At 35.2% G+C, this 17,308-nt stretch overlaps 1 protein-coding gene across 1 annotated transcript; it reads left to right on the forward strand.

Annotated features, from left to right (window-relative positions):
• The first annotated feature begins 6,205 nt into the window (after nt 1–6,205).
• On the forward strand, nt 6,206–10,157 carry LOC108973920 (serine-rich adhesin for platelets-like). Its single transcript, XM_018941439.1, has 3 exons — nt 6,206–6,327; nt 7,353–9,254; nt 9,811–10,157. Exons 1-3 carry the CDS (start codon nt 6,279–6,281, stop codon nt 10,023–10,025), a joined length of 2,166 nt encoding a protein of 721 aa, XP_018796984.1. The 5' UTR covers nt 6,206–6,278; the 3' UTR covers nt 10,026–10,157.
• Nucleotides 10,158–17,308: the final 7,151 nt, after the last annotated feature.

The following is a 17,308-nucleotide window of genomic DNA, read 5'->3' on the forward strand; positions in this document are numbered from 1 at the left end:
CGTCGACTTAACTGCCAGCAGCTGCTTACGCCGTAAATTAGCCTAACTTTATGGGCTTTGCATGAATTTGCGTATGTATGCATATTTAAATATGCATTTGTTTGCAACAACAACAATATGATCATAAATTTAGCAACAAAATATTTGTAGGCGCCTAATCCTGTGCTACTTACGTCGGCATGATGGAGCAATGCGCTACAACTACACTGGATATGCCAGTACTTCACTCTCGCATACACGCAACATGCACTCTGGCATTCGCTGCGCGCCCTTCATATGACGACGAGGCTGCTTACTATGCAAAATCTACCATTATTACGGCTAATTGCAGTTGACATAGCATAGCTTTAGGGGTAAATTGCACTTATAGCAGCAACAACCTACAATTTCGGGTAGTAGCTATTTAAGTTTTTCTGCTACGCCTAATTGTATGCTATAAATAATTACATGCAGTGAGCTAAGACGCTGCAGCTGCTACCAAATGACGCTATGCGACGCTCATAGCCGAGTTGATTGCCTCAGAAGCCACTTGAGTGATTGGCATGTGGGAAATATGTCGACGAAGCTTAAGCGCCTAAAAGCATAACAGCAAATGTGTGTGAAATCCTTGCAAGAGAGCAGGCGTTTATATTATGTCAAAATATATGTAAAAAAAAAAACAAAATAAACTTGAAAATCATATTTGTACGAAATATTTCAATAAAAGCGACGAAATTGAATTTTACAACGCTATAAAATGTCTGCCTGTGCGTATTAATTAGATTGTTGCTGGCACGCAGTCAGCATTTTCGCTGTAAATTGACAAATGTTGACAGTTTAAATGTCATTACGCGCAAGTTATGCCAGCGAGTGTGTCTGTCTGACCGGCCGGGAGAGAGCGCGCACTGCTGGCATCTGGCTTCTGCGTTTTTGATGTGCCCAACAGCTGCGGATATCGACATAAAAATGTTGTAAAATTGTTTGAAAATTTTATATTTGCTTTTTGTTGTGCATAAAAAGCGCATAAATCGCATAGCATATTTATTGGCGTAAAAGCTTTGAGCTAATGCTACAATTGAAAATTATAGAGTAGCGCGTTTTTCTTTATATCAAAGCAACAGCTGTGAATTGTGACTAAGCTAATGAATTTAAAAATGTTTGCTAAACGAAATTTTGTTGCCCACATCTTGGCGTTGTACGCATATAAAAATGTTAAGCTGTAAGCACTAGACTGAATGTCGTTGGTGTGTAGCATTACTGAAGTATATTGAGAGGGGAGGAGGCCAGACCCAATTAAAAAGTCGTACGTCAAGTGCAGAGCGCGCACAAAAATGAAAAATTACCGGTACAAAGAAATGTTTACAACCAAATACTCGTCAAGTTGTAAAAGCTGTAACTGTATAGTACAGGAGGAACAACCGCAGCAGCGCAAAATACTTCACAATAGTAAAGACACAGCAAACAATTCAAATTTTCATGTAGCAAACGCCAAAAAGTATGCATTTAAAATAGCAAACTGTTACGTACAAGCCTTATGCATGTCGTATTTGTTGTTATGGTACCACAATTTGCCTTCAATTTTGTTTAAGCTTGTTATTTTTCGACGCGTAAACACTTCTTGCCACCCATACACTACATATACAGTCCATACTTCAGTTCCCCTGCCACAATTTCTGCGCCTGGCAATTGTTGTGGACAAGCAAGTTACACTTGATTTGCTTTAAATTGCTGTGCATTCACATATGCTATCAGGCTTACCACATTGTGTTGAATGCTTTTGTGAGCCAAACAATTTTCATACAATTTTTTTATTTTTCAGATTAATTTTTATGTTGTTATGCGAAATAAATCAGTATTTCTGCATGATTGCCATTGAATAGTCATACGAAATATGTCAACTACAGTGCGTTTGTCGCTTATAAGCCAAGAGAGGACGAAAAAAGTGATTTTTTTTTTCAAGTGTTTGGTAAATCAATTGAAATATGGCTAAGTATTTCAATGGAATGCATCATTCTCTCATTAAGTTGTGTAGCTTGAACACTTTAAATTTTAAATTTCATTCTCGCGGTCTATTCGATTTGTAATTCTCAAATTATTTACGAGTTCAAATAGATAAGAGTATATAGCTGTAGTTCGGTGCTATTGCACCCTAAAATAGATCGTGAGAAACTTTAGAATTAGTATAGATACTCTTTTTACTGTACTTTCGAATAGAGACCTAGGTTTAGTAACTTTGCAGACTACTTTTGGTCTCAGCCGGTCAGGCAAACTATTTTTATAGTTTCTCCTTTGCTTCTTCGTACATTTTTGCCCAGTAGTACTACTAATACCCCGCATAATCAACAATACCTAACCTCTTATGTCTCATTAATCTACTAAGTTGCATCTTTTGGTGTAAGCTGTTAAGCTTATTCGTCAACAGGGATTATAAAAATAACCTATTTCTCAGGAAACAACTTTTTCAATGAACTTTCCACTGCCACTCCCACAAGTAGACCCAAAATTTGTCTCAGATCACTTTGGTTAATATATTCTCGATTTTAATTAAGCTTTTCTAGGCCGGTAAAAATCGTAAAAATCCAAGAAACTGTTAGAGATTTGCATAACTAACAAGACTACGTATTTTCCGACTGAAAAGATTTTTGTGAAACTTTGCCCAGTTGAAACCGTAAAGGTCTAAAAGCTTTCTAATGACCAGTGAGAACTATTCCTCGACTAAAGTAAATATTAGCAGCCACTATAACTAATATATTACTAATTTTAAGTTCTAAAGTGTCTAAACTAACGAATATATAATTTTGTGACTTAAAATACCCTCTTCGAAGACAGATAGGATTATTCTAGATTAAAAAAATATCAATGATTCGCTTCCACGGGTGATTTCTAGAAACTATAAGTATCTGTGATTTGTAAGGAAAGTTTCTGGCGACGAAGAGTTCTTACAATTCCAGGAAACAGGTGACCAGGCAAAAGCTTAGAAGGAAAGCAATCAAACCTACCGAAGAAACCAACTTCGGAAGTGGCAGCTATCGATGATGGGTACTTCTGAAAGATTAAGACATGTTGTTGGACGAAAACTTGGACACAACAACCACATACCAAGAAGACTTCGTTCGGAAGCAATGAAAATTAACTGACGAGTGCAGTACTCTCAACCACCGTAGCTTAACGGCCTCAAACTCAATTGACAAATGGCTGGAGTAGCGTAGAGCAAGCAGATCAACGGGATGAAAGTAAAACAAAACGTATAAATATTTTCTACTCCAATTCTACATTACCGATAGCGACATATTTATTTTTCTGCACTTTATAGCAAATCCTCAGCGAGCTTAACGACTGCGCTGCTGCACTAAAGCACTTAAAATTTATTTGCTCAAGAAAGTGCTCAGCTTTTACAGCGCTTAGTTTGTACAAAGGTCCAGTAAATATATTTGCTATGAACTAGCTGCAAATGTATTCATATGTGTGTATGTCTCGTATGTAATGACACGCGTCTCTGTTTACACGCCGCACTTAATGGTCAACACTCAGTGTTTGATAATGAATTGCACGACATTCATAATTTATAGTTGTTGTCATATTGGTTTTCGTCTGCGCCGAACGAACAACCGCTCGACAATAGCGGAAACACTTAGATACAAGTGTTTAATAGCCATTGGGCGCTATGAAAGAGCTCAGAAGTGTGTGCAAGCGCTCAACCTACGTCGTAGCGTAGACTGTGGGCGTTTGCTCAGGAGGTTTGAGTTTGGGGAAAGGTAAGTTTGTGTTCGTATTCTTCTAGTTTAACTGTTTAACTGCATCTGGCAGAAGGGTAAACATATATATTCGTAGAAGTTCTACACAGCTGTGGTCAAGTGCCCGCTCTAGTGTGGCTGTTGAGCTGATGAGAGATCGCACTGTCACTTGTTATTTTTACACTCTTCACTCAACTAATTGCCTTTATTAATGGTCACTTTTACGTTCGTTGGGCAGTGTCTCAAGCTGCAAGCTAAATATGTTGCAAACCGTTAGTAGAATACAGATGTAGTTGGAAGTACATGAGTTTGGAGCTTGTAAGATTTTGGGAACTTGTGACATTCATTTGTATCATTGCATCATAAAGTTGTGGTTTAATAGTCCAGTAAAGAAATTCGAGTTTTGATTTGGATACTCGCAGCTATAGTATTTCCACTAATGAATGAGGGAATTTCGTAGGACCTCAGACGCTGAATCACAAAACGCTTTACCAGTTATTCAGCTTCTCAAACACAAATCACAAACCTTTTAATCAGTTATTCAGCTTCCCAATAAGCTTCAGATACTTAGGAGCTTGGATTCTTCTTGAGTGGATGAGATATAAATTTACCGAAAACTACTTTGAACTCACTGTTTGTTACTGCAAAAGCCATATAAGACCACTATTTATTGTTGTAAAGGGTATATCACAATATTTAGTTAGAGAAGTAGATTTGTAGGGTAGGTTGAGCGATCATAAAGGGTGGTCTGAAAGTCTTTTACTTCATGTTGATTTAAATAATATTGTCGGAACATAGCTGACTCCAATTAATCTAAGTCAGAGGAATTATAATAATGAATAGAGGGACATTTGTGAAGTCCATTGTGCTCAGCTTCTATTGGACGCCAGCATTCCAAGCCAAAAAGAAGGTACGGGTGTGCAAAAGAATATTGTAACATATGACTGCCACTCATACGGGAATATAAATATAAAGCAATTATAAAATAAAAAGAAAATTTAAAAATTTTTATGAAGGGAAGGCTTTTACCAAAAAACTTTGAATATAGGGTTGCCATATGTAAAACCGGGTATAAATGTAAAAAAAATTCAGAACATGGTATGAAGGGAAATCTTTCACTACAAAGGATTTTTAACATAGATATTTTAGAGTATAAGGTTGCCATATGAAAAAAATAGTATAGAATACAAAAATTTTAAATAAAAAATTGTATTAAGAGGAATTCTTTACTAAAAAAATATTTTTTTTTTAATTTTCATTAAAAAAAATAAAAAATGGTATGAACGATTTTTTTTACTAAAACAGACTTCATTAGAATGTTTTGAATTTAGGGTTGCCACATGAAAAAAGTATAAAATAAAAAATATTTTAAAAATTGTACACAGACAAATATTTTCCTAAAAAACTGCATAACATATTTTTGAGATAGTGCTGCCACATGTTAAAAATGGTATAAAATAAAAAAATATACATAAATAACTTTAAAAATTGGAGGAAGGTAAATTTGTTTACTTAACAAAGAACTTACTACAAATTTTTGAGTATAGGGTTGCCATATGTTTTTATAGATAATATTAGGATTCAATTAAATCAAGATTAATATCATACGAAGTAAATTGCAGAAAATTTCACAAAACGCTAATCTATTTAATACAGAGTTGCCACGTACTAAGAAATTTAAGATAGCTTGAAAAAAATGGATGGAATGGATAATCAGACTATTTGCGATGATTTCAATAAAAATGTATAAGTTTAAAATTGTCATCTTCCAATATTTTTTTTTTCCACTTTAATATATTCCCCATGATGAAAGATAACATATACTTTAACTTCTTGCGCATCCACTATTTTAGAAATATTATTCATAAATAGCAATGGATCTCTGGTGCTACTTCACTTTCTAACCGAGTTCTAACTAGCAATCATTCGACAAGGGAAACACCGCTGATTACAACGCCGACATTAGTGAAGCGAAATAGGGCAAAAGCGCGGCAGAATGGGACATCTGTCTAACCGTTGAACAATTTTATCAGTTCGTGATGCTATGTAACAGACGCGCAAGCAAGCAGATAAAATAATTTGTTATTTCGTTAAGATAAAAATCGCAATTGTGAAAATTGGAAATAACTAGTGATGAAAAACTGATGGAATTTTAGTGAGTGCCAACTGAATGGACCTGCTGGATGTACATATATAATTATTCAGTGCAGAAAAATTATATGAAATAAGTGAAAAAATTATTGAAGCAATTTAAGCAGAATACTAAAAGTGTTAAAAAAATAATTTTTAAATATTTCACTTTTATAAAAAAAAAATATTAAAAAAAAGTTTTAAAAAAAATTTAAAAACTTGAAATTATAAAAAATTTAAATTTGTTTCAATAAATAATACATTTTAATAAAAAAAAATATATAAAGATTTAAGCAAATTTTTCATTTAATAAAATTCTAAATTTAAAAAAACTATAAAAAATATAAATATATTAAAAAATTCGGTGGAACGTGTCTAAATTAAAAAAAAAATTTACTGTTCTGCAACTTTTTGCAAACCGCATGAAGCAGTAAAATGAAGTTTCATATATATTTTGTCATTCTACTAATTTTCTTCAAGAAAGGTGAGTCAAAAAATGTACCGACATACTGGAGACTGAATTTTAGTATTGTCAATCGATATTTGAATTAGATCTTTGAAAAAATACAAGATAGTTTCGTTCACCATTGATAACAGTTATCTTTGCAAAAGATAAGAGATTGTGGTGAAGTACAAGAAAAGAAATTCTTTACACTCATTAAATAACTTGCCTTAGTCAAGGCAATAAAGAGGGTAAAAATAAAAGTATTTTCAATTAAGCAAATTAAATGCGAACAGAATATTGTAAAAAACAAATGACAGTCCAAGCAAAGGCTCTAATGCGACACTGGAACCAGTTTAGAAGCAATTTCACATTCTTCCACTTATTCTTTCGTTGTTTCTTTGCTCAGACTACGACAAACAATTAATTCCTCAATGATTATCCTCGCATAAATGCCGAACTTTTCTCCGAAGCAGAAAAATCCACAGATAGTGAGGTCTTTTCGAGTTACTTAACCCTAATCAAGCCATTAGATCAGCACCTTCTTACTCTTACATGATGTATATGTATATCTGGTTAAAATCTGTCACATCCTGCCGTAATGAAGCAGCCACACCAGCTCAAAACTCACAGCCCTTCACCGAAGTATACATGTCTCCTAAGTTTCCTTTCTCAGGCCCCTCCGGGAGAACAGGTTTTCCAATAATTTCATAAAAAATCTTTGATATCAACCATAATTAAGGTATTTCAGATATCTTGAGCATTTACTATTAAACGTGCAAACTCTTCCAAGGATATAAAGAATTAATTGACATCAAAATTAAAAAAATTCTCGATCTCTCAGGAATATTGTCATAAGCAGATGACCCTTCAACTCACAAAGAAATTTTTCGTCAAGAATGTTTTCGAAAGCACTCTAAAGAAATCCCAGCTACGGAGAACACTTCTTTCCCTACTAGTATCTCAAGACAAAGATCGAAGAGTAAAATTCTTACAGTAACTTTACTTTATATACTAAGCCCTCACCATCTTAGAAAACTCCTCTAAAATCTCATACTTCTTTACAGCCAATGCTGACTACATTCAGTGCTACGTATGTGAAGATTGCGATGAAAATGAAGGCGAATTGGTGTCCTGTGCACTTCTTGGAGAGTTACAATTAATAGACCCAATAGTTGAGACCACAACAGAGACTGCTGCACTCATCAGCTCAACACAGACGACAACCACAGCAATAATAAACGAAAATACCACTTCGGCCAATTTTGAGAATCTGACAACGACGACGACAACAGTCACCTCAGCCAATTTCGAAAATGTGACATCCACTATAGTTGCAGTCCAAGAAAACTTAACCACAGTTAGTATACCGAATGCTATTGACTCCATGGAATCTTATGAGGATATGGAGTGGGAGCGAGAGAGCGCAGAATCGCCAATCTACAACGAGCCTGATAGAGAAACGACGAACAGAACGAGTGGAGAAAAGGACACTTTCAACGTCACTGCTATTTCTACCAATGAGACCAGCGAGACAACGGAGGACGGAAGCGTACCGCTGTTACTAGGCACAACGCCAACTTTGACGGTTAATTTGACTTCCACTCTACAACAAAATACTACCACAAATACTACTGATATGCTCGAACTGAATGTAACTACAAGCGAAACTTTCTTGAACTCAACTACATTTGTGTCAACTCTCAATACTACCTCAGTAGCAGCGCCCGGGAGTGATGGTTTTGAAAACATCACTGGTACAGTCGAAACTGCAGATATAGGTCCTCTAAATACTTCGGTAAATGTAAATTCTACGAGTATGGCTACTGAGGTATGGGAACTCAATGGCGCAGAGACCTTGATCTCTGAAGAAGTTAATGGAACAACACAAATTAACACAACAACCCTAAATTTTGGAGGTGATACAACAACAATCAATAATACGAACCTTAGTTCTGACAGCGTAACGTCAACAGAGATTTTAATATTGGAAAATGAGGTCAATTCTGGGAACGGAACAATTACAACTACGCCAATATTGGCAAATGAGACCACGAGTTCTTTGGGGCTGAATGCTACAATACAAAATAATACAACAGCCGTATTAGAGAACGCAACCTCGAGTTCTATGGAGATTAATGGTACAGCAGGTCTTATTACCGGGACATCGCTGTTGGAAAATGGAACCGCGAGTTCTGTGGAACTTAACGGTACAACAGCCCTAACTTCTGGCAATGTAACAACAACAGAGTCTATGACCAGTACCGTAGTTCTTAATGGTACAACAGAAGTTAATACAACAGCTATAAGTTCGGGAAATATAACTACTGAGATGCAAATATTGGAAAGTACTATAGGAATAAATGGAACAGCACAAGAAAGTTCTACAGCTGTGGATTCTGGGAACCTAACGACAACAGGAAATTCGACATTGGAAAGTCAGACCATGAATTCTACTTTCATATTAGAGCAAGACAACTCTACGGTTCCTGAAATAATGGAACTGGCTGAAAATCTCAACGATACACTGCAAACGCTTATGGCAAATTTGACGGCCACTATAACAGACAATGAAACAAGCGAAGCGATTGAACTTAATGGTACTTCAGAGTTTCAAGCAAATGTGACAACAACATCGGCAAATGCCAATGTTACATCAAATGTAAATAATGCGCAAACCGAAGCTGTCATTTCCGAAGAATACTCAGACGAAGATGATGTCAACACTCTTTTTGATTCTGAAGAACAGTTCCGCAAACGCTCGAAGACTTATCGCGGAAAGCTTGGCGCTGAGAAGAACAATCGTAATGCTGAGGAAACCACAATCCACGGCAACCAGATGTCCAAACCATTCTTAATTAAACAAACTCCTACAGACTTTTTACTAAACAAATATAGTAAACTGAGGCATGTAGCGGGACTGAAACAAGTGAACATTACTTATAGATGTTACACCGTACGCGTTAAAGGTAAGATTAGTCGATAGCTGAACTCTAATGGGAGCAGTATTGCTCTGTTTATATTTTAAAGCTTTTTTTTCACCACTTTTTGGAGTAAAGTAAAGAGTTAAGTGGTTTCAAAATTATGTATTCAAAAATATGAATTTTGTTCAAATATTTATCTTCTGAACAAGCGTAAACAGTTATCTACGTAATTTTTTTCGTGAACTAGTGCGGAGTTTTGACAATTCTTGCCTTTTGGCAAGACTACATAACTCCTCAGATCAGTTGGTTTTGGATTTGGATTTCTGGATTTCTGATAGAGCAATCAGAGAAAAGACAACACCCAACTACCTCTCTTGTGAAATCTTAAATCTTAAACTTAAAACTTATATTCCACCAGCTTTTCGTTAGTGTATCTTTTTAAACGGAGTAGTTTGGGTCAGGAATCCCCATATCAAACAGTTATCAGTCACCACTTTCAACTTAGGATTGCCATGTTGATGTGTCATTCACCACTATTATCTTGGAAAACGTCTTTTTACACACTACCTTATATTCTTTTTTTAATAATTTAATATTTCAGGCGAAAATAAAGTGCAAATCAACAAAGGCTGCATTGCAGTGCCTGCCGAACGGACCGCCTGCGAGCTGCTAGCAACAAAATATGGTGAGGACGCGTTGCAGGATTGCCAAGTGTGCTTGAAGGGCAAATGTAATAGTCGAAGCAGCAGCAAAGATTTGAAATTTTCCTTTAGGAGTGTTATCTTAACGGTTTTAAGCGCTTGGTTGCTCAGTTGAGTTTTGAATGGCTGTTCAACATTTGCTGCAGTTTACTGCAAACAATACACTTTTATCAAATTAAACGGTATAACCGAAATATATCCGATATTTTTGGCCTTTTTATTGGAATTAAATTAGCACGAAAATTTCTTCGACATTTTGTTTTAATTTTCTATTGAATCTACACGCTACTTTCGCCATGCCACTTACAATTACTATATCTGTTATCTGATTGTAACATAAAAGCGCTAATGACAGGGTTGCACTAATAAATATTTAGCACGGCTGGCAAGCAATAATAACGGGAAGGAAGCGTTTTCATTTGAAATAGATACAAAAGTAAACAAATATTAAGATAAGTAAAGTAAAAGGTGAAAACTTTAAAGGTCACTAGGTGCAAGATTGTCAAATGAAAAGGTGAGGTAACAGCGAACATCTGAAACACTGATAATCGTTAAGCGAGATGAAGGGCTCCTTAAAATACCAATTGTGATGGAATTACGCAAAATAATGGAAAAGGAAGAAAAATATAGCAACAAAATGCAACCCGCGCGAAAGTTTGTCGAAAAAATAAGAGTATCATAGCATCTTAATGCCAACCAACGTGATTGCTAGGGTGTGTGGGGACTCTTGAGCATGCTTATCTAAAGCAATTATGCCTCTTAAGTGCGCTGGTTGTTATTTCGACAATTTTACGCTAATGAATTTTGATGATACATAGGCGGTCAGTGTGCAATAATAAGAAAAAATTTAAATGGAAAGCAAAATAAGATAAATGTATAAAGGTTTACGTGTTTCTCAACAAAATCAGCAAGGTAACTGTTAAACACACCTACAACAAAGAGTTGAAATACAATTTTATTTTACCAAAAATTCAATTGAAAAGAAAAAATGTTCGAATTTCGAAATAAAGCAATAAAATATAAATTCATATGCGCACTTTTACACTCTATTTCACATTATCTAACACAGAAATACATAAAGGAGAGCGTAAAATTTAATTCACAGCTATTTACAGTCACAACAACAACATGACCAAACAACACTTGTATTGTTAATGAGATTTTACGCCTTTCACACGTGCTTTTAACAACTGTCAAATGCAAAGCTAATAATACAACAACCAAAAAAGCAGCAACAACAACAAATCAATAGCATATGCATACATGCATACATAGAATTGTATTAAATATGTATGTTTGCTTGTGTCTTAACAACATTTTTGAAGGCACAAAAGGCACAAACATTCATGGCTGAATGGCTGGCAAGCGTTGCTTGGGTATGTGTGTGTGTGTTTATGGTGTAAACAGGTAGTAAAATATGACTTTATATACACACGCACAAACATATGTATGGTACATACATTAGCTTGTACATAAGGTTTAAAAAGGTTGCTTAGAAAGCTTAAGAGCTACACCGCGCCATATTAATAGCTTATAAGTGTTTGTGTGCGTGAGCTCTTGTACATATGTGTATGTTTGTGTGGTAAATTGTATAACTGAAAAGCTATTGAAAATAGCGACTAACCGAAAAATCATAAATGTGGCGCATTTATAGCGGCATTTTATTGCACTTGCGCGTTCGCCTGCCGCAACTATATGCTTACGCCTGTGTGTATGCCACGAAATTTTATTATCACAAATTGAATTAAATCGGAAGCGTGCTACGTATGCATTTGTACGTGTTGGTTACAGTTATTGGAGAAATTCAATCAAAAGCTGGTAGTGGAGAGATTTAATAAGAAATATTTCAAAGAGTTCGCGATAGAGTTATGTCTTAAAAGGAAGTGGCATTAATGGAAAGCAAGCATATGAGTATGTACATATGTATGTATACAATAGAAGGGATGAAAAATAATATTTTCGCATAAAAAGAGTTTGCAGCAGACGTAAGTGTAGTGAATACCGAATTTGTACTTTAAGGCTCTCTAGTGAAAAAATGAAACACGAAAACCGTTATGTGAAAAATAGGCTTTGGTTCCAAAAACCCATGCCCATCTTTGAGTTAAATAATTATAAGTAGAAATCTATCAACGCTAATATATAATTTCATTACTAGATCTCAAAATTTCAAAAAATACGATTTGTTGCTATTCAGGTTCCGTAGGCTAAATTATCAATGAAACGGGCTCTAAATCCTTCAGTTTATAAAGCAAATTATTTTTCACTTCGGCCAGACACCATATTTGTTGCTCCGAGAGGCCTAACTACCCAGTATGGTTTATGTGGACAGAATTTTAGGCATGCAGCGACTCTGTTATATAGATATATATAAACCATTTCTTCATTATCTAACTCTTCATCCGCTTTAATAGTAATCAAAAAGTGAATGCCAAGCATAAGCTGTGGAAACTAAACTCTAAAAGTCAAATAATTAAACAGGAATTGTACCCTTCGAGACCTTTTATCTGATATTTTTACCGCAAAACTCTATCAGACTAAAATGTTTGAGTTGAAAATCCCCATATCCGTTGTCTAGAAAAGCATCAAAAGTAGGAAATAATATTTTCCATGGTCCCAAAGAGCATATAGTTTTTTGAAACAAGAAGTTTGGATTGAACATCCCCAAAACCATCTCGAAAAGCGTCAGCGAAGAGCTTTGAGCAAGACGATTTCTAGTTAAGTAGGAAATAATATTTGCTCAGGGCGGTGATACACTCCATAAAGTCATTTAGTCATCGAAGGCCTTTCGGCACTCGAACAATATTTTTTCGAAAAGCTTTAGTGAAGAGATCAGAGCAAAATGATTTCCAGTTAAGTAGAAAATAGTACTTTTCAAGATCTTCTTTCACTCTGAAAGGAGAGTAGACACTAAAAACTCTTCGACACTTCAAAAAGAGACTTGGGTTGAAAATTCACATATCCGTCTCTTCAATATTTTTTCGAAAAGCTTTAGTGAAGAGATCAGAGCAAAATGATTTTCAGTTAAGTAGAAAATAGTACTTTTCAAGATCTTCTTTTACTCTCTTGAAAGGACAGTAGACACTAAAAACTCTTCGATACTTCAAAAAGAGACTTGGGTTGAAAATTCACATATCCGTCTCTTCAAAATGCTTCGGAAGGGAAACGGACCAATTGCAGTTAAGTATAAATAATTGGGTTTGGTTCCTAGCTACGTAAGAACTAACTTTTAATTGACAGGTATGACTGATCTTTATCAAAAGTATAAGATAAATCTGGTCGAGTGGTGTAAGAAAAGATAGAGGTTATTAGAAGAAATAACTAAAAGTCGTAATAACCTATTATGGAGAGAAGGCTCTGGTCTCCAGAAGCGTAAAAACTGAAATCTAATAGGCGGGCAAGTCTGAAAAGTCTCGGTGTAAGTAGAAATAGATTCAGACCTAACCGAGTTACTTGTAACTTTTATTAATATATGAACCTTCTTAACATACTGAACTTCTATCTTTCCTCTATGCTTCGAACTCACACTAAGTTTTATTTTTATCTCCAAAGCTTTCAAAAATGGCTTAGCAAATTTAAATAACTTTTCAAATAACACTTTAATGCTTCAATTTATGTTTATAGCCATACAGATGCAACTAAATCCTAGCAATTTTTATTAAATGATTTTCCCCTGAGTAACTACCTTTAAAAGGCTTCAACTAACAAATTGGCAAACTAAACAAATTTCTCAAAAACACAGCTTAACGCACTTGAAAACCGCTACCCACGCCACTTTAGGCCAACTACTTAAGAGTTCACACACACACATGCATGTAAGGGCAAAGCGTCAGCGCTTCGTTGAGCGTGTGTTGCTTGCCAGCCTGCATGCAATCACATGCTCCATAAAGCGCATGAAGCGTTCCACTTCCTTAGATTTCATCAGCGCAGCGTTGAGGATTTGCTGAGTGCCTGCGCAAGTGTGTGCATGAGTGTTTGTGTATGCGCCTAAAAGTAGGCATTACCCCAACTGCTTAATTTCGCATATTTCTACTTTTTGACTTTTCTGCGATCAACTTTAGTTTTTCACACATTTTCTCTCTACGCGTTGACAAAATAAAAATATGAAAAAAAAAACGAAGTAAAAATTTTAGGAAAAATTTATGGTCAACCTCATACAGGAAACAAACACATACGCAGCAAAAGTCGTGCAATTGCAAGTTTACGAGTAAAATGACAAAAAATGCCACAGCCTTGCTGGAATATGAAATTTTTAAAATTATTTCCTTGTTGTGGTTCTTGTTGTTGGAAATTGAAGTCACTCACGCTTTGCTGAGTTGCGCTTAGAGTGAGTGAATGGTGACGGGTCACAGGTTAAGTCAACGCACGAATGCAAATGCATGTAGTATGTAGATATGTAGTATCCCGAAATTTCCGCACTGTGAAATTGTATATTTAAAAGAAAGCATTGATTGAGATGCCAAGCACATTAATTTTAAATTCTCGACATTATGATAAAATAAGCATTTCCAATCTAGAAATTCCGGGATTTTGAAATGTTTCAATTTAATTAAAAACGTCGACTAAAATCAAGAAAAGTATTAATTTTGAAATTCCTGTATTAAAATAGTATATTAAAGTGTATTGAATCCTAAAAGGGGTCACTGATCCCATACAATGTAAAAAAAAAGTGTTAGTGAATGTAAAAAAAGGGTCACTGACCCCAAATGTAAACAAAGGTTCGTGACCGCAAAAAATGTAAACAAAGGGGTCATTGAAATTTTATATATTAGTTAAAATTTATCCAAAAAAAAGGGTACTCATATTTAATGTGAAAATTCTTTCGTAATTCTCATTTGATAGTTCCAAATCTACATGGATTTCATTTTGAACTCTCACAATACTATTTGAGAACACTACAGCGTTGTTTCCTGTTTGTTTACCTCAAGCATTTCGACAGCTGACTCAATTGCAATCACTTCATAATCGTTGCCATTGCCTACTGACTTGTAAATACCCTCAAATTCTAATATAATTGTGTTATGCGCTACTTAAGACCAATATTAAATGAAAATATGCCTTCACTAAGAGCAACTATTAACTTTTGTACAATAAGTCAACAAATATTTGCTTTCCATCTCTTGTGCTGCTATTTGCTTGGTAATTCATGGAACCCTGTCGGCTTTGTTTCTATGGCTTCGGTGGGGTTGCTAAGCAAGTTCGTAGAGTAATCAAACTGAAATTGTGTTAAGCTCGCAAAGTGCGTCTGACGGACTGACATTCCTCTGACTAGAGGCTGTAAACAAATCAATTAAATGCAGATATCACATAATGACAGAGACACAAAGCAGTAAATTGCCGTTTACATTTAAATACTTATTGGGGTTTCAAATGAGGTGAGGTGAGCGTTTGAAATGGGCATAGAATGAAATGTGAATGGAAAACTGTTGTGACCAAATTTTGGCGTTTGAAGTTTAGCTGGAAGAGAGAAGTATGGTTTCGTAAGTTGGTTAAAGGTTCCAACTCTGAACTCTAATTATCTATGTAGATGTACATATATAGTCTGATGGAATATATTGCGTAAGAGGACAGTGAGAGTTGTATTTGTGATTCTAGTTGTCGTCAAAGCGGGTTCGTCATCTCCGGTAACAATATTTGCTATGCCAAGTACCATACTTGGCTGTAAATGTGAAATATCACAGAAAATGAAAAATTATTTGCAATTGGCAGCAGCTGCTCTCTAGATAGCTCTCATCAAAAATACAAACAATTGCTGCTCAAAATGTTAAGCAATCACTGTTATTTTTAAAGAAGTCTAAAAGGTGTGAAACCTCTTCCAACTTTAGGCCATATTTTGCCTTAAACTTCCATTACAAGCACAAAGGTTACAAGACCTTGGAAATCGGAATCGAAAAATAGTGCTATAATAATAATGTAGAAAGTCAGCCAACGAGATGTTCTCAAAGGCTGACGTGAGAGCCCTGTTATATACCTACAATACCAGCCAATTACCTTATTTTAAGCTAGCTTAGAAGGAAGTAAATAACTGAAATATAGTAAATGTGTAACCTTTAACTTTTCAGGAGCTAGAAAGAGTGAGCATTGCCATATTAGGGAAAGCTTATCTTAAGTAAACAATCTTCAAAAGCATAATCTTGTTGCCAGAGCGAAATAATGAGATGGGAAGTTCTTTTATATTAATGAAAAGGGTCAACAATTTGGAATTTTTTCTAAACCCAAAGAAAAGTATAAAAGAATAAGAATAACAGAACACACTTTCCACCTCAACCCCACCTACTCCTCCAACCGCCATCCAAAGCTCCCAAAAGATAGCCAATTTAGTGCTGCTTTTATAAACATATGTACCGGTGAATGCTTTTAAATTTGCGCCAACAACAAATGTGCCCTTTAATAAGCATAATAATTCTTTCTTTTCGGACATCTTTGACATACTTTTTTCCACTTTTCGTTAGCAATGCATTTTTTTCCTTAAACGCACGGCGGTTACGCTCAAATAGACTTAAAAAATTTATGTAGTGCAGCATTGGCATGAAATTGATATGTGAGTGAGGGCGGAAAAAGGTCGATTCGTGACCCTCACACCACACTGCATAACGAAACTTACTAAATAACATGGCAGCGTGGTGGAGAATTGGTCAGCGGTCTGCGTTTGTGCTTATAAAAACAATGGGAGCTGGTCGGTCGTAAACGCCAGGCGAAGCGGATATTAAAAAGAAATAGTGCAAACGGAAATTATCGGTATTAAACGTTATCTGATGGATTGCTTGGCTGGTTAAACGCTCGCAGGCATAAAATTCTAATAAGACATATGCGTAGAAAATAGACAATATAGACAACGTAGTTGAAGTTTCTGGAAGCTAATAAACATTCGGTATATTGAAAATTTGTAGATGAACTATTTAAAACAGAAACGAATATTATGTAGCAATCATAACTACTTAAGGAACATAAGCTTTTTTACTTTTTTTTAGATAATTTAGGGGTTAAGAAGCCCAGGTTCTAATCAATTTCACAAAAAATTTAATTAATTTAAGCTCAAATTCCAAAGAGAAAAAGAAAATTCCATGGACATAAATACTATATACCTGACCATGACTTAGCCAAAAGGATTTAGCATACCGCAGTACTTTATAACCATAAAGATTTTTGTCTTTCCCTAGACAATTAAAGGATTATATCTACAGCATGTCAAAAAATATTTTTTTTCTAGTTTTTCATTAATAAGCATTATAGTATTTAATTTATAAATAACACAGTACAATAGCTAATGTGGGGGGTGAGAAATTCCAAGTCAGGATGATGGTACTAGGTCAGTATAGTAAAACCCTCTAAGGGTTTGGCGTTCGTATGTGTCAGTTTTATCAAAAACCAAAAAAAAATAAAAAAATAATTTTAAGAAAA

This window comes from Bactrocera latifrons, unplaced genomic scaffold (assembly GCF_001853355.1).
Source record: "Bactrocera latifrons isolate USDA-ARS-PBARC rearing strain unplaced genomic scaffold, ASM185335v1 scaffold_51, whole genome shotgun sequence".
Classification (NCBI taxonomy): Eukaryota; Metazoa; Arthropoda; class Insecta; order Diptera; family Tephritidae; genus Bactrocera; species Bactrocera latifrons.